Below are 18,453 nucleotides of genomic sequence, written 5' to 3'. Positions count from 1 at the left end.
ACAGAAAGGAAAAAGCCACGTCCACTCTACCTTCAGTATCAAGATATTTAAATTAAGTCAGAGAAGCAGTGCCCCACAAGTGGCTATTTTTCTCCACTGGCTATGAATAACTGACTTAAACAACTAACTTAGATATAGATGTCCACACTAGAGGTATCTAAAATTATGGTGAACTCCTCTCTGAAGTTTACTTCCAAAGAGATCTTAGCAACTTGTATCACAGACATCTCTCAAAACTCTCCATATGCAAGAAACCCTTGTAGGTTTGCATTAGCTACAGAGTAGGGAACCGGTTCTCCAGAGAGAGTGCCTCATTTTGTCCTAAAACCCTCATTTACAACTACACAAGGAAAAATACATTTACCATATTATTAAGGGCTGCAAAATGCATGATATAGCAGGCATCCACCTTCTGCCCTGTCACCAATTTGCTGTCTTTTATGAGGCTTCCCCAGTTTTCATTGAGAGAGACAAAGCAGAAACACCCATGAAACACTTCCTACTTTTAGTCCTAATCAATATCCTTTAATTATTAGAACAAGTACAACAGGCTGAAAATTATTCCAGGAAACCACTTGGAACCAAAAAGACCACCTCATTAAAAAGAAAATTAAAACCCAACAAGCACCCCACAACCCATGAGTGAGGTAAACATGTGATGAGCTAATTTTTTATCCTGAACTGCAGCCTATTTAAAAGGGCCCAAACACATGCAGCCTCCTGCTATCACAGCTACACGTCTTATAAGACTCTGAAACCAAGCCAAAATGCGCATTAGATACCAAGACGCTCCCTTCCACTAACTACAAATCCAGTAATGAAGTCCTCTTCTCCTAAAGGGAAAAATCTGCAGCCAGCGTAAGCTATCAGAGATCAATACATGCTAATGAACCTGCCAATTCATAACAGCTATACATCTGGATCCAAGAGTCCAGGGAGATAACAGCAGATAACACAAGAAGCCTCATTTGACTAGGCATTTATTAGACAAAATCCATTTTTAATCAACTGAAGCTCTGCAAAAGCTCTCTACCTCCACCTTCTAATATATAAAAAAATCCCTTAGCTTGCAAAAAAAATTAATTCACTGCCATCTCCCCCACCCCAGAATTTTTTTTTTTTTTTTTTTTTTTTTTAAATTTAGAAAAAGTATTTAGACACGGAAAAAGAATTTCTGGATAGCTGGGCCTGGGGTTTAGATTTTTTGGGTCTTTGGTTCCTCTAGAAACATGGCTGCCGGCTTCTTTCTTTCTCCATGCAAGGCTTTTTGCTGTTTTCCTGAAGCTAATTTTGGTAATATGAATGGGGTTTTTTGTTTTTAACTGCTTAACTGTACCAATTGGCTTGTTACAGTTTTTAAAACACTATGCGATTGTAACAGCTTTGTGAAAGCATGAAAATCATCATGAATTTTCTTATACCCAGTTTTTAAAATGATCCCTAATTGAAAAAGTGTGCAGCATTTGTTTTCTTTCACCTAAAACCCACCAATACATGAAGTATATTTGGAATAAGATAATCAATACAGTATTAGTCAATGATAAATTATTATAAATTACAAATTGGCTTATATCATCTCATTATCTCAGCACTGCAAGTAGTATGCTGTACTGAAAAAGCTTAATTAATGAAAACTGCACACTCCCATTTGCACCAAAAGGAAGTGGTAGAACCAAAAAAAATACTGTGAACATTTTGGGTTACAGCAAACCCTGACATCTTAGAAAAACAGAGCAGTATAAGAACCTTCTGACATAACAGGCAGTATTTGTTCAGCTGGAACTAAAAGACTGCATGAACAACCGAGATATGAACTCGGTGCATGTGCCCTGAACTTTTACAGGACACAAGAGAACATTCTACCTGTAAATGCTAATGAAAAAGAATGAAATGTGAAATTCTAGTCTCACGTTATTGGAAGTGTACTTTTAAACCCTTTTTTTTTCTTTAAAAATAAAACCAAATTAAAATATAGTGACATAGTGTGTAGGATTTTTGAGGGTATTGCCCCCCTACTCTGCAAACAGTAGAAAATTAGAATGCACTAACAGACCAATACCTAACTATCCTTTGTTGTGGGCAAAATACAGTTAAAGGGAAGCATAGGACCACAGACTCATGTATCAATAAATACACAGATCATAACTTCCTCATTCCCAGCAAGAATAGGGTTTCTGTTTTAACAAATATACCAGACTCAGAAGCTGCTGAGAAACATCCAATTGAATGGAAACATTTACAAAAATTCAGTACACTAGATTGATCTAAACTGTTTGAATTTACTTTCAAGAGTGTTTTTTTAGAAGACACATTATTAAGCCTTAGAATTTACATGTGACCACCCTGAAATTCAAGAAAACGCACTGCTAATCTTTAGTTTTGTTTGTTCTTTATGATACATTGTTTCAACTGCCCTTTTCTGTCTCATTAGGATTAAACCCAGAAGACCAGATGATCTTCCAGACACCTTCAACATATCTACAAGAAAGGAAAATTATTCCCAAACACCTGAATATTAAAGTAACACTTGCAGCAATTAAGACCTTTATATTATTTATAATATAAAGTTCCAGTAAGGCAATTCGTGATAGTTGTTTGAGGTTAGAAACTTTTTTCCTGAGCAAAAGATGGTCAGAATTTGTGAAAACTACCAGGACAGGTTTTACTACTTGAACATTACAGAGTGTAAAGTAGTACTCTGGTCTGCTGTAAGTAATCACATAAAGCTGTATAAATACAAGAATCCTTTCTCCAACCACAATGCTGTGCCTCATGCTATAAAAATAGAGCAGGCATGCAATTTCTTTTTTCCAATAAAGCTACAGGGCAATTTTCCAGAAGAAGAAGAATGAATTTGGAATCTTATTACAAAGACTTCCAATTAAAAATCACCAATTAAAGGAAGATGGCCTCAAGCACTAAGTCTCTAAAACTGCTTGTCAGAGAATTGTGTCAGCTCTAATGAAAGCAATTAGTAACTGAAGTTTTCAGACTACTACTTCTGTGTACAAAGACTGTTGCAAAGGTTTTGAGGCACCTACCTTGAATTACAGAAGCTGTACAGGATTTTATTGACATTTTGAAGTCAGACTTTATTAGGGTAATTAATTGTCTATGCTTACTACTTCTAGTGGACAATGAACATTATTCTGTGACAAAACCCCCCAAATTTCAAGTTACATTAATCAGAACAGCTAACAAATAAAAATTTAAGTAAGTTGGTACAAATATGAAGAAAATATGAGCTTCAGGATAAAAATCTCACAATTTGCCAGCCTTATGGGACAGCTTTCTACATCAAGATAGAGGCCATCATCAAGTTGTGTTGGCTGTGCAGCCATTTTAGTATGGTTAAGGACCTTGATTTAAAGTTGCACACATTCTTAGATTTGGTTCAAACTGATGTTATGTTAGCACAAGAAAGCATTTCACAGTAGCTCAACATTTGCAACCCAAAACATGTAGTAGCATTACCAAACCTGAGTTTCTAAAGAAAACCTACAAGGCATGGAGAGCTGAGATTCAGAAGTGAGATAGTATAGTTATTATAACTGCCTCAGAAACTTGTATTTTACTATTTGCCAAAAGTCAGGTTTTCTTAACGAAAAGAACAGAAAAGCAACTTCAGTCTAGAGGCATGACATATTTAGACAGTTCTACTCCATTCCGTAAAAACTGGAAAAGTACACCTCCATTTTTAACTACTGCTTTTTAAAATGTTTTTCATATTCATTTTGTACTCACTTCCCTCATTCTGCTGTTACTTGTAAATTTAACTGAGTAAAAACATAGAAGATCAGCCCAGACAGAGAGACTGGTAGCAGGACCAGCATTTCTAAATAACTATTTCAAGACATACTCATACTAATATTGATAGAATTTTTTTTTTTTTTAATTTTTACTTAACAGCTACTAGATTTTCATTTTTAGGTTTTTTAAACATGAAATGGCAGTCATCTCCAGTCACACGGGACTGCTATTACTCACAGCAGCACCTTTGCAAACACTGTCAGCATGGAAGCCAAAGGCAGCATGGAAGCAGGGTCTCCTCTCTGTTCTCAACCCAAAAATGTGAGGCTCATTTAGCTAAGGTTGGAGAACATACTAACAAGATGATAAAAGGGCTGCACTGCTACTACCCTATTTCATGGTAATTCCTTTGAGGATGAAAAGAAAACCAGTTTCTAGAAAAGTCAAGCCAACATCCATCATAAATATTAAGTTCACTTCAACTATTTACAACTATAAGAACTGTATTAAACATTTAATAAAACATTAAAACTCTATTTTGTTTTCTTGGTTTTTGTAATTACAATACCCAAGAAAGTTGTTTAAAAATTTCAATCTATTTCCTTAAGGTGGATAACTGACATTCTTCAGTGAACTCTGAATCAATTTCTACCCCTGTGAGTATGAGAAGTTCTTACCTAGGCAGACAGTCAAAACCACAAAAAGATGGGCATATGCTGAATCTCTATAGTCTAGTGTTGTTAATACATACATCCTCAAAGACTGAAAATACAGTTAACAAACGTATCTAAAGTTTGTATGAAATGGAATTTGCAAAATCTTTAGGAAGAACTAACTATAAAGCTAATTCCACTGGAATTGATATATACCATGAAATTACCTACTGCTTTTCAGATAAAGCAGTGCCTAAAAAAGCAGTCAATTATACCTCGTCACCTCACAGCCAGAAGCATATTTTATAGAGTTACTCACATTTCCTCGACTTAAGAAACTAGTAAAGCACAGGAAATTTTGCAGACTACTGTAAGCCAATTTTGAGGAAAATCTTTCACTTACTGAAGCAAACCAATAGCGTGCACATTTTTAAAGTGATAAAATAATTACGATCAGTATAGAAAGCAATGTTTAATGGAGATAGCCATTTTAAAATTTTCATTTCATTTACTTACTCTTATATGTAAGGATATATCTAGGTATTACTTCATACTACTAACATGAAAAAAAATTACTTATTACTGTACACAAAAAAGGATATCATTCCAAAACCAGAAGAACCACGTCACGTACATCCAGAATTTCGTTGCCAAGTATATTCCAAGAGGCAGTGCACTGTGCATGGAGTGATCAAAGAATGACCTGTAAAGTAGGAGCAATGTCACATGATAAGTTTCAACTTATAAAATGTAAATCCTGCTTCTGAAAAACACTTCCCGTTAAAATATGTACTATACGGGATATTGCAAAATATGCCATAAAAACATTTTCCTCACTTTTACCTTAGGGTACATGAGAAATTCCCATTTTCAACCTGTCCAGATGAAGGGTCATGACTGAAAGTTATTTCATTAAAATGTATACATTTACTATTGAAGTCAATGACAAGAAGTGGACAAGAAAGGTAGAATGAGTAAATACTCATGCTAAAACTACACTGTGAAAGCAGTTAGAAACCTTTGAGATTCCTAGCCTACATGGATAGTGGTTGCAAACTACATTTACTTATGAGATTTCCGTGCTAAAGATATTCTGGAAACCCATACAATGAAAATTATATGTTAAAATTACTTCAGTAAGAAAAAAAAGCTTAAGAGACCTTGGTGTTATCAGCCTACATACTTGAAATATTTCAGATTCTTGAATCTTTTGCTTCTGTTACAGTTGCCAACAGAAAGACGGGAAAAAGAAGAGATTAATTTCCCATGTCACTAGATTTGCCAAGTTCTAAGATAGAATGCTCCTACTTTAATTAATAAAAAAATTAAGCCATCAGAATTATTTTCACCTTCTTATACTCTTGCATTTTAAAGACTATTCTGAATAAAGTTAAATATAATTGAGACAAACTAGGTGAGTGACTAGATTACTCCATATTCAAGAAAAAATTGCTAAACATATCGAAAGTCACACTCTAAACTGCTAAACTCCTTGAAATAAAACTTCATCTGCCTAAAGATCATCTGCCTAAAGATCCTTACATTGATGCATTTTGCTTTTTGTCCCAGTAGTGCCTCAGGGCTGCCACAGACAACTGTGTGCACCGAGTAGCTTCCATTTCACTCCTTTACTCCCTTGCAATAACTGTCTCTTCTCTAATGGAAGTTTCTTAGGTCTTTTGAGAAAATTCTATACGGAAGATGAGCTAAGATGGTGAGTAATAAGTGAAAATACATTTGGACACACAGTAGTTACTTAGCAGTAATCCTTCTTTCAGTGATTTCTGTGCATTTTTTTGTGTGTGAAAGAAGTAGGGAGGAAAACACAGCTAAGCAGATTAGCTAAAATTCAACAGGGAGAGGAAATACTACTAGAATAACAGCAAAAGCTTCATTCAAACCCGGGCTTTGCAAAAAAACACTTCAAAAAGTACTTATACTAAACATTAAGCAAAGGATAAGAGAAAGTAAGAATGTTAACCCTGAATACGTGTCTGGTAGGTCAAAAATATAAAACTTGACAAAACATAGACCTTGAGTAACTTGAAATCTTGTCCTTGCTTCCTGCAGGAGGCATGGTTGACGATTTGCATTGCCAAATAAATTATCTGTGGGAGGAGGTCAGCAAATTGCACAGCCTCAGAGATGACAGAGACTGAACAGATCAAGTCCAAGATCCTACAGAGGCAAAAGCTTGATGACCCACCACCCCCACCCCCCCCCGTGTACAAAGTTCACTAAAATTCCATGAACTTGGTTTAAGGAATAGATATATATTCTTTTCCTCTTTAAATTGAAAGGAAGGAGAAGCAAGCTGTTCTAATAAACATGACATCCAATGCCAGAAAAGCAGAAAGATCCTGAGTATGAAGATATAAGAAGTTCTTCTATACATGCCACACATGACAACAAAAAGTGAAGGATAAATGAAGTCATCTACAGATCTTAAAAATCCGTTGGAGCACGTGTATGTGTGTACGTGTGTATACGTAGGTGCATTTACAGATATTTACAGTAATCACAAACACAACTAAAATTCTTATGATCAGGTAACAAATTAAAAACATTAGAAAGCAGCCTTTTTCTTTAGTCACCCCTTTCTACAACAACAGAAGGTACAAAATCTGACTCTGACTTCATTTTTCTCTATAAATCTCTTTAGATGCCTTTGGGTATTTAAATTCTAAAAAACATAGGTTTTAATAGCACACTTGCACATATCTTTTTTGTATTCCTTTCTAGTAGCCTTCCCCTTGACCACTTTCTGCAAAATTCACGTCAATAACTCTTTGTAGACAGACATTCAGCACCCTCCTCTGGATAATCACTGAATTTCTGTTCTGCTGTTAGCTTCTATTAGCTCAGTGGTTTTCACACAAGGTAATTCCATGGCTATGTACAAGACAACAGAGCATTACAAGAGCTAAAGTCGGACAAGATCTTTCCCAGAAATAGTAATAAACAAAATTCCAACAAAAAAATTAATGTTGCATGTCGAAAAAACACACAGAAAATATAAATTTAAGATTATTTATCCAATAAAGATGGCAGCAAAACACTTCTTGTGTGCACACTAAACAGACAGTGTCCTGGTAAAACACTTACTTCGAAAGAAACTGCACCATAGCCCAAACGCCACCATACATCAGCCCTTTAATGAGCCAAGAATCAATGTCTAGGTCTGCTATAAATCCAACCAGCCAAATAACTAGAAAAGGAGTTCCCAGCATCACCTTCTGGCGGAATTCCTATATAGAAACAAATATCAGTACGTAACTCTATTTGCAGGAACAGATTGTATAATAATAATTCTATAATAAATACGACAGTCACAAAAAGTTAAATAAATTTTCAGGAAGCTTGACAAAGGGGGAGGAATCTTCATAAATTTTGCTCATTTCCTATATTTACATATCTCCAATGCATGTCCAAGAAAAAAATCTTCCTAAAATTTTATAACAAATCAGTAATTTTATTTATTTGTTTATTTTAGAAGAACCGTTTTCTAGAGACTTTGCTGTTAATCCAGAATAAAGGCAACACAGTAGCTGTTTTTTAAGAATCTGTCAAGGTGTATAAACTACTACACAGCACATGGTAATCTCAGTGAACTTTAAAGACTGCAGTTACACAAGTAATATGTAAAGTCATACTGAAGCACCTATGAAGAAAGATAGGACCTTTTTTGTCTTATACTATGTGGGTACAATTCCTGATGGAGGCACTGAACTCTTTCCAGATATTCAAAGCACAGTCACGATGCACATGTACACGCAATGCAATGCACAAATCACTCAAGTCAATAATCACTGTGTTATTGTATTACCACAGGGTTAAAGCACAGGCTGTAGCCAGTGCTTTAATCATCAAGATGCAATGTATCTTTAAATCAAGAAGTTGTAACAAATCAGTGATAGCAATACTTAATATTCAGCCCAACACACTGCCTGGTAAGAAAATATTAACTCTATGTAAGTTATCAAACTATAGGCAGGTAGACAGTTCTTCATGCTGGAGCAAGATGTTACCCTTTATACCCTCATTTCTTGCCTCCTCCTATTTGCAGTATTAAATAACAACCTGAGAAGAAAAAGACCTCCACATTAGAGATTAATATATTACATTATACTGCCAAGACAGACTGCTGCTTTCATTCAACACAAACCACTAAATAATTAGAGAGGAGATCAGAGTTCAGGATATCTAAAATGCTCCTTTCCTTAGATACTTTAGAGTCAGCTTTGTGAAAGTCTTGGCTATCCCAAACAATACCAGACCACTTGGTACTTCCCTAACATTTAGATAGCACAGAAACTAAAGGTAACTGTGTGGAGGGCTTAGGGTTTTCTTTCCTCCTGCCTTGAATAAAGCTTTTTTTAAAAAAAATTACTTTTGTCATAACAAAAAGATGTTTCCTAAAACTGAAATGTGGGCAAACCACAGTACTGAACTGCTTACCTTAAACAAACACACATGCCCCCAAACCAGCAGCAGCAGTAATACTGATTTACATAAGTGTTATACTACTGCTTACCTTATCAGCTTTTAGTTTTCTCAGAAAGGATGGACTGTCATATCCCTTTGCCTGTCTTGCTTCCTGTAGGTGATTGATCATCCAAACATTTTTCCTCTGTTTTGCTAGATCAAGTGGTGATTCTCCCTGCCAGGAGTATAAAAGTGGGAAACATCCAATTTAAAAATAAAATGCATTCAGAGTACTTTTGAAACAGAAGATTGGCAGGTAAAAATAATACATTTTAAATCAGTTTAATCTACATTCTGGCATACTTTTTGCTCTGCAGCTTACTTGACACCAAACATCATTCATTCCTTTTAGTCTTTTTCACTCTCTCATAACTATACATGCGTGGACAAGTAGAATATTAAATGTGTGATCCTGACAATATGTATGTCCTGACATAGATGTGTTATGCCAAAGGCAACAACTATTGCTATGTTTCACTGTTCTACACACAGTCTACTTGTCTGTAAATGAAAGACTGTGCCTCCCCCTCAGCTATTGACAGGCAGCAGAAATCAAGCAAAGAATAAGAACTCGTGACCCACTGGATCATGGAAACTCCCAGTCTAAAGCCTGACTTCTCAGTTAATTCTCTGCCTTTTTGGCAGAGAGAAGTTACTAATATCATGGAATGTTTCTATAAGGAATTTTTTCCACAAGCTTAATGTTCTTATATTCATCCCAGTTACTTAAGTCCTAGGAAGAAAATGGGAAAGAATAAACTGCTCATGTTCAACTTATTCCAAAACTCTGAGCTTTTATGCTTAGCTTGTGCTTCACATACTTTGGGTGCTAAGCCAGCCATGGTCCATACTTTCTCTTTCCCTGCTTTCAGAGAGGACTGATAGACAAAGCAAAAGAGAGAGACAGAGAAAGATACAGGGGCCAAAGGTCCTTACCAAACTGATTTGATTTTATTGCTTTTTAAACATTTAGGAAGAGAGCTAAATGAAAGTTATTGACTGCGTCTAAAATTATAGAGGAGGCAAGAGACAACCAATTGCAGGTACCTCCAGCTTCAGTTTTGCATTTGACTCCTCCTCTCTTCTACTGGAGTTAACTCCCCTCCTAAACAAACCATTCATGGAGGCTTGAAAAATGGCTGAATCCTCCATCGCTCGGCCCCCTCCTAAAAAAAAAGTGAGACAGGTACCAGAAACTGAAATTACCCAGAAAGGGCAATAATTACTATAGACAGAAGAGATTTCAAAGATTAAAAAGTACAGTTAGCTACCTATATCCCATAGAAAGACAATGGGAATGGAGTACTTAACTGCCATTTTTGCCTTTGAAATCTTGCTCCAAATCTCTAAAAGGAGAGTAAATAGCACAGACTACAGATTATGAGGTGAAGCTTTTTGCTACTTAACAGGATCTTGCACTCCTTCTGTGAGAGAAGTTTAACTAGCAAAATCAGTTAAAAAAGAATAAACTTTTGACTTAACTTGTCTTCAAAGTTATTTAGCCAGATGTTTAAGAAACAGATTAAGTTAACTCTATCCTCAACAGAAATGCCTGAAATCAAACTATGGTGCCTGCTTTATCACAAATGTAACAGCACCTTGAACTGCTAATATCTGGAAAACTCCAGAGATGCTGTTGTTTTAATATCACCTTATATATCCAGACTGTAAAGATTACCTGTGGACAAGCAATCCCCTCTGGGAGTTGATCTCCCAAGTAAATCCTGAAGTTGTCTTGGGGTCCAGCTGAGCATCCCTTCCACTAGAGGGCCATGAGACACCTAGGAACTGCCTAGATAAAAAGATTGAGGGAGCTTTAAAGAAGTCTTTGACTATGCCTCTCATCATCTGGCCATTTTAATATTTTCCTTGTATTCGCAGGGGTGGTGGATGGCTGACTTGCTTAGAAAGAAAAAAAAAAAATAATCGGGGAACTTAATCTAGTAACACACTTAGTTTACTAGCAAGCAACAAGGCTTCAATAGTAAGGTGTTTAGACAGAAAGAATAATCTGAAGAGTCATTACCACAGGAAACTTTACATGTAGACTTCCACAGACAAGCCTACAAATACACTGCATAATCAAGAAACTACATCTAAAGTCCATTCACGGATGCATTAACAGATTTAAAAAAAAAAAACAAACAAACCATCTTCCTTAAATCATAGAAGCTCTATTATGCCTCTATCACTCTCTAGGAAAAAAGGAGCTTCTGCTGATGTTTAAATAAAATTTACCGGTTTCCCCCCGACCCCCAGTGATAAGCTGACTCCCTATGAAATCCTGTCCTCATCTGCCCAATCTGTCTACTGGTGTGGCAGATAATTTCCTTAACAAAAAAATCAACCAAACAAAAACACGACTCTACTTTGACTTCTGAAAAGCAGATTCCAACTGTAATCCAGTTCTCAAAAAGGAAAAAGAAAGTATCTTACTACCAAAAGAGAAGTATTATTTTCTTGTACAGCATAATATAGAGGATAAATAACACAAACAGGATAAACCCACTGCTTGTATCAAGCTTTATTCTACAATAAGAGTGCTATTGTTCATATACTTCTCAAACTGTCATGCAAAGTAAAAAGAGCACCTTACTGAAATGACTGGTTCCAATTTGTTCCAAACCTAGGCGGCCAGCAGCATGTGCCTTTCTAACACAGACTGCCTAGAGCTGATAACAACAAGGTCAAAGCTTGCACCTAATATTTCAGCCACTTCATAATTTGAAAAAGATGAACGGCTTTCAGCCAATGTATTTCTTTAACCTTAGCTGTCTTACCACTATTCTTGGTCAATTCCATGGGCTATCTGAGAAAAGGACTTCACTAGATAGTGCTGCAGAAATCTGGTGGAAGTGACTGCATCAGAAAGGAGCCTTTCGCGATTCCTTTTATTTCTGGGGAAACATGAGCCAGACACTTAACAACCGGTTTTTAGCTCAAAGAAAACTTTTTTGCTGAACAGTCAAAGGAGAAGCACAAAACTGAGTTTCTATATACCCATAAAAATCAACCTAATTCTTATGTTTCCTATACATTTACTATCACCCAAATCAACATCTGTTATAAAGCCACTGGCAGGATGGCAAAACTGCCACTGCTAGAATGATTTTGATCCTCTGAAGGTCCTAGAAACCTGAGAAGGCATGCAAGAAACCTAGACTCCACTGCAGAAGGCAGGCAGTGGTTAATGAAACCAGGCACATGTCTTCTGGCATGACTGGAAAGATATCATGATCCAGCAGGTTCAAAAACCTATTTGTCTACTGACTGCTGCTGTCTGTCAATAAAGAAGGAGAGACCATGAACTGCTTCAGGCTAGCAGATACTTTTTCATTTGGCTAAACGTATGAATTTTTATTACAGATTTCATAAGAGTCCAGAAATGTAGGTAAGGTGATGACTTTAAAACTCTAATCACACTAATCAGTCTGCCAAGGGAAGCAAGGCATGACACACTGATTTTTTTTCCCACAAAAATACCTTAATTTTTACCATTAGGTGGCATAGAAAAAAAGCTTTTCAACACTTTACAAGAAGCAAGACTAGAAGCATAATTCATCCACATGACTGACCTTACAGACAAGGAATAATTATTATATATTCACATCAGTACATACAAGAGGCTAGTTGATTTGTTTTAAACACGTGAAAAGCCATGTGATTTTTCTAATGAGTTTTCATTCATGATCATCACTATTTCTGATATTCTAAAGTGGATGTAGGACCTAGAAAGCTACTAGCAAAATTTGACTGTACCCTTAAAAAGACTGTTCCATGCTGTTCAAGAAAATGGATGTGTATATATATATATTTAGCATATTTCTATCACTTGTGGCCAAGCAAAATAGGCCCTGGCCATCTTAATCAGTAGGGAAAATGGTGAAAGGTCAAATAAATTTAATTAAGTATTTAATATTTTATAAATGTAGATTTACAGCTGTATTTTCCAGTGTAACCACTCCATCTCTAACACTCATTAAGTGGAAAATACAAATATTTGAAGATAAATTGAGTAGACAATCCTTTTTCTGAAAGCAAATTCTTCTCTAACACCACAGAAGAAACAGCTTGGGTGGTAAAGCGCATTAATTTGACATACAGGATAGTCTAGAGGCAACGGACAAAAACAAGTTCAACAGGCGTACCTTCCCCTGCTGGAGAAGCTCTTACAGACTCCAAGTCTATGGCATAAATTGTAACAGCTGTTTGGCTAGTCTAGCATAGGCTAGGGATGGGCTCTGTTAGCGCTGAATCTAGCTTCATCATGAAAAGGTTCTGGGAGAATAATCAGGCAACTTAAAGTTCTGATGCAAAAAAGAGCCTGTTTTCATATTTTACTCCTACTGGTACTTTTAGGCCTCCAACTTCCTTACTGCCACTGGGAGACATACTAGAGCATTTGTCATCTCTCTGGAAGAGGACGGAGATGTCTCACATCTCACTCCAACAGACAGTCACCCCAGAACTTCACTAGAAGACATTCAGTCAGATTTCCAATTTTGCATCCAAATGCATGGGTCTTCATGCACGCAGTCTAACTGCCCACCCCACTCCCATATATTTGCACATAACCATTGGTAAATTATTTACGTGAGCACTTTTGAAGGTGCAGATTTAGTGGTTATGCATCACAGTTAGGAAAAACCGATTCCCAAATTATACATTAGTGGCATGGCTTTTGCTCCATCTTCATGATCCCACCACAATAATAATCTATTCTTGAGATTTATCACAGGCTCTGTTATTTCTGCCTCAAACCACTTACAATAAAAACAGACCAAGTGTTTACCTTTATATTTTGAGCATCAACATTAGCTCCAGCTTCTAACAGAAGACTAATAACTGTAGTATTTCCTGCTAGCACAGCCCAGTGCAATGCTGTGTTTTTGTGATATTTGTCTCCAAGATTAACAGAAACATTAAATGTAAGTAGTAATCGGGTTGGATCCACACTAGAAAAGAAAATTCTTGTTAGAGCTACAGAAGATGAACTCAAATATGTACCAACTTATTGTTAATGAGTTTGATTTCTATAAAGAACATTGATCAGGTACACTATGTAATAGCAAAGTGACATTTTTTTGCTGATGATTATGAATGGCTTGAATTCCCTTCCCACCAAAGAGCAACCACAATTCTGTTAACTTTTAAAGGAGCTCAGTAAGACAGTCTGTTCTGGGATGTCATGAAACACATTAATTATACAATTCTGTTTTAACCTTTACCAAAACCTAACAGTATTAACAGATTTGTAAAAGCATGCACATGATTATATACTATATACATGATTATAACAACCAAAGTTCAAAACATGTTATATTTCCACTTCACATTACAAAAGATGAAAATAATATAGGATAACAACATTGGTAATGGTAGGTATTCATAAAAGCTAGACTATGTTCCTCTCAACAGTCAATGGAGATAGGCCCTTCCAAGCAGGAATCTAGTTCAGACAAATTTGCTCTTTGGAGAAGTGTTATTTTACACCAACTTTGTCCAATCATCTCCACAGGAAGGTTTACTTTGTAAATTAAAAGTTCATATTAGTGAGTACTTCTGCACAATATCCTCTCGCTTGAATAGGTCATTGTACTGGTTTTGGCTGGGATCAAGTTAATCTTCTTCATAGTAGCTCCTACGGTGCTGTGTTTTGGATTTGTGACCAAAACAATGTTGAGAACACACCCATGCTCTAGCTATTGCTGAGCAGTGCTTACACAGAGTCAAGGCCTTTTCTGCTTCTCACACCATCCCACCAGTGAGTAGGCTGGGGGTGCACAAGAAGTTGGGAGGGGACACAACTGGGACAGCTGACCCCAACTGACCAAAAGGAAATTCCAGACCATATAATGTCGTGCTCAGCAATAAAAGCTGGGGGAAAGGAGGAGGCAGGAGGGACATATTGAGTTATGGACTCTGTCTTTCCAAGTAACCGTTACAGGTGATGGAGCCCTGCTGTCCTGGAAATGGCTAAACACCTGCCTACCGATGGGAAGTAGTGAATTAATTCCTTATTTTGCTTTGCTTGGGCACGCAGCTTTTGCTTTATTTATTAAACTGTCTTTATCTCAACCCATGAGTTTTCTCTCTTTTACCCTTCTGCTTCTCCTCCCCATCCCGCTGGGCGGGAGTGAACAAGTGGCTGCATGGGGCTGAGCTGGGGTTAACTCACAACAATCATAAATGAAAAAAGATAAAGTGGCAATTGTAGAAAGAACATTGACTAGTTAAACCAAAACAAACTTTCCAAAAAATCAAAACCAATCACTACTATATGCTACGTAGTTAACATCAAGAGAAAGTCAAAACTGCAGTGAGATATTACCTATGTGTTCTGTAAGCTGCCCACATTAAAGGTGTCATTCCATTTTGATCCATCATATCTACATCCTAAAAAAGAAAAAAAAAAAAAAGTTGGTGAGATAAGTAAGCATGCTCAAGATCCAGTAGAAAAGCAATATTTTAAGACTAACCAACTGAATTGGAGAAAAACAGGCAAGCTTTTAGTACATAATAAGATAGTATTTAAAAAATGAAAACAGACCTTAACACAACCATTGCAAAAATATAACCATTCTAATCTATTCTGGAAACTAAGGAACAGTCATGCTGTATAAGACTAGTCATTTCTATCTTACTATTAATCTTCAACATAAAATATATATCTAGATGGTGTACTATTGCACTCAAAAGCAGGAGAAAACTAAAATAATGCACCAATATTTAATAAAATACTTGATAAATTAACATAAATACCATGGCCTGAATCCTACATTCTACTGAATGCTAGCTGTATCTATTTTTCCACTTGCAAAGCAATTTTCCTTAGATCACTCAGTTCCAAAGGTATTTAAATATCTGGATATCAAGTTAATGGATGCCAGAAAATTTTTAAGTTTAAACAAAAGCCATTAACAAAAACAACGTACCCAGAAATAAAACTGACCTATAATCAAGTGGTGACTAAACTGATGGCTAAAAATAAAGAGAAAAAAAATTTACTACATTTAACAGAACATAGCCACAGAATGACAAAACACCAACATCCAGACAATTCTCTTAGATCCATCAGAAAGGATCTAATACCCACACCATTTCTTCCTGTTACAGATACCTGCCTCACTAACATGGAAGTTGGCAATTCCTAAATACATTGAGGCAGATTAGACTCTCAAGCACATTTGGGCAAGTTCCACAGACCACCACTAACAAAATTACTCTAAGCTAACTTAATACAAGACCTGAACAGTTTTCCTTAGAGGCAATAGAACTATGTCAATATTTCCTATGCTACTCTCCTCAGTCCTTACTAGGAAAATTAGGCTGAAAGTGTTTCAATAAAGTCTTTTGCTACAGAAACTACTGACAGAAACCCAGAAAGTGGATGATGTTGCTTTCTATCACCCCCAGAACCTTCTTCTCCACTCCAGTAGTCTGCCAAACGCCCAGCACCTGGCATCCCCGCTCACAGCACTGCTAGCCTGACCCAGGCAGAAGTTTTCCAGAAAATCCAATTTAGTTCTTCTAAATAATTGTTTTTAAAACATCCCTAGCCTGCAGAAAACTTTAAATTTCTGAGGTTTTACTCTGTTACTTAATTAAAAAAAAAAAAAAAATCAGAAATTTAAGAAACAGTTGATGGAGAGGAAAAAGAACCATTACTTTATTGTATTGTTTGGTCAGACAAGAGTTACATGCATTGAGACCAGGATCTAAGCCTGTTTGCCCCCAGTACTTGTATAGATTAGATCCTCTTGAGCCTACTAGGAACACACAACTGTTGCCACTCCCTTTAACCTCCTGCTGTTGAGATCATGAGGGAAATTAGAACCGCAGCCTAACCTCAAGGTCATTCATCCTTGAGAAGCATGACTGATTCACAGGTCACACTGGCTGAACAACGTATTCTGGAGATTGTACAAATTACTGTAACATGAAAAATCACTCTTTGATCTATAGATTTCATATAGAAAAGCAATTCTTCGTGACCAACAGCAGGGAAAAAAAACCAGTTCCTTCAGTGATTCTACCTGACAAATCAAAACTACACTTTGCACACTAGATGACACTCGGCTAAAAGAAAAAAAAAAAAAAAAGCCATGAGCTCTAGACTATTCCCTGCACATAAATTACCTAGGTAGGCTACAGCTATTACTCATATTAAGCTACAAAGTGGGCTGAGGCAAATCCCTTTTCAAAGGAACTTTAAGAAGAGGCAAAGCAACTAAGATTGACTTGCATACTGTTGTATAGAGGTAACAAAGAGGACATAGTTGTGGATAGCAGATGCATGCTCTAACAAACCTCTCATCAAAAATTCTTTGTTATTTTGCCAGATCATTACCACAACCACACAAGTGCGACATTTCAGGAAGAAAGCTGTGTTGCTGCTTTTTACCAAAGGGCTGAGGAAAAAAGTAAACCTTCAGCAGCAGGTACATATTAGGAGACTGTTCTTCTGTTCTGGTGTGTATCAACAAGCATTTTAGCATTAGTTTCTTGTTTAACTCTCAGTGACAGGTCAATCTGATAATGCTCATGGCGAGGTGATATGCTGTTAGGACAACAGTACAAGCACTGCAAGAACCAAAGATTTCAACAATAAGTGATGCAACGATCAAAAATTGCATATACTGCTGCCTTCTGTATGTATTTCAAGTGAGAACTCCGTGGACCACAACTGGGAAATTTTTCACTTGTTTCTGAAATGGAACAACTCTGGTTCTGAAAGAGAACAACTTTGCATATGCAAAGATAACCAGACTTAATCCTAGGACACTAATACAAGATTCCACAAAAAAGCTTATGGAGAGGCAAAAATATTGGGGAGAAAGAGCTTCCTGCACAGAAAGGAGCTGTAGCAACTATTCTGCTCCTTAACACTGCTTTCTGAAAGCAATATAGCTGATGAGGTAGGATTCTGAATAGCAGCTAGAAATGAGAGCAGCATTTAGGCTTACCAGGACATTTAACAAGCAATGGTCAAACCAGTACTGTGATACAATACGGCCTTTTCAAAAGCACACAAAGCATCAAGGGATTCCACTTAGAAGTGCATTAAATTGCACAGAAAGGGACCAGGAATTTAGAACCATTAGAACCATTACTGGTTATTTCACAAAACACAGACCTTCATAGAAAGACCCATCATGCCCTTGTTCAGAATCCTGTTCTCCATAAGGAAAAGGTCTCTCTCACATGGACTGTTGCCCAAGGAAAGGAAAACAGGCTTCTAAAGAGATGACATATTTAAAAGCATATATTAAAGAAGATTTATCAGGAAGGGAGATGTAAGGCTAGAAACATTTCCTAATTTAGGAAAAACATGTGCTAATTATTCACTAGAAGCAGAGATTTAGATTTCGTAGGATTCTTGGGGAATGAACCAGGTGCAGACTGACAGGCGGCTCATCAAGCAAGGTAACACACAAAACCGAACCTACCTTGTTCTTTCAAATAAGAAAAGCTCTGTTCTGAATACTCTAGTCCATCACACGCAGAGTCAGTTTTGACAATCATGAGAAAGAAACACGACTGGACTTAAAATTCTCTAAGTAAT

At 36.6% G+C, this 18,453-nt stretch overlaps 1 protein-coding gene across 1 annotated transcript in view; it reads right to left on the bottom strand.

Moving 5' to 3' along the window:
* ZDHHC17 (zDHHC palmitoyltransferase 17) overlaps positions 1 to 18,453 on the bottom strand; it is an 80,698-nt gene that overhangs the window by 19,522 nt on the left and 42,723 nt on the right. Inside the window, exons 6-10 of the mRNA XM_072863983.1 lie at positions 15,220 to 15,284; positions 13,681 to 13,843; positions 8,938 to 9,063; positions 7,509 to 7,651; positions 5,006 to 5,106 (exon numbers count right to left, since the gene is read on the bottom strand). Of these exons, the coding sequence (XP_072720084.1) occupies positions 5,006 to 5,106; positions 7,509 to 7,651; positions 8,938 to 9,063; positions 13,681 to 13,843; positions 15,220 to 15,284 (598 nt within the window). The remainder of the gene's footprint in view (positions 1 to 5,005; positions 5,107 to 7,508; positions 7,652 to 8,937; positions 9,064 to 13,680; positions 13,844 to 15,219; positions 15,285 to 18,453) is intronic.

The sequence above is a fragment of the Ciconia boyciana genome, chromosome 1, assembly GCF_034638445.1.
Source record: "Ciconia boyciana chromosome 1, ASM3463844v1, whole genome shotgun sequence".
Classification (NCBI taxonomy): Eukaryota; Metazoa; Chordata; class Aves; order Ciconiiformes; family Ciconiidae; genus Ciconia; species Ciconia boyciana.
The sequence above is the reverse complement of the archived record's forward strand: the minus strand, read 5'-3'. Positions and strand labels throughout refer to the sequence as shown.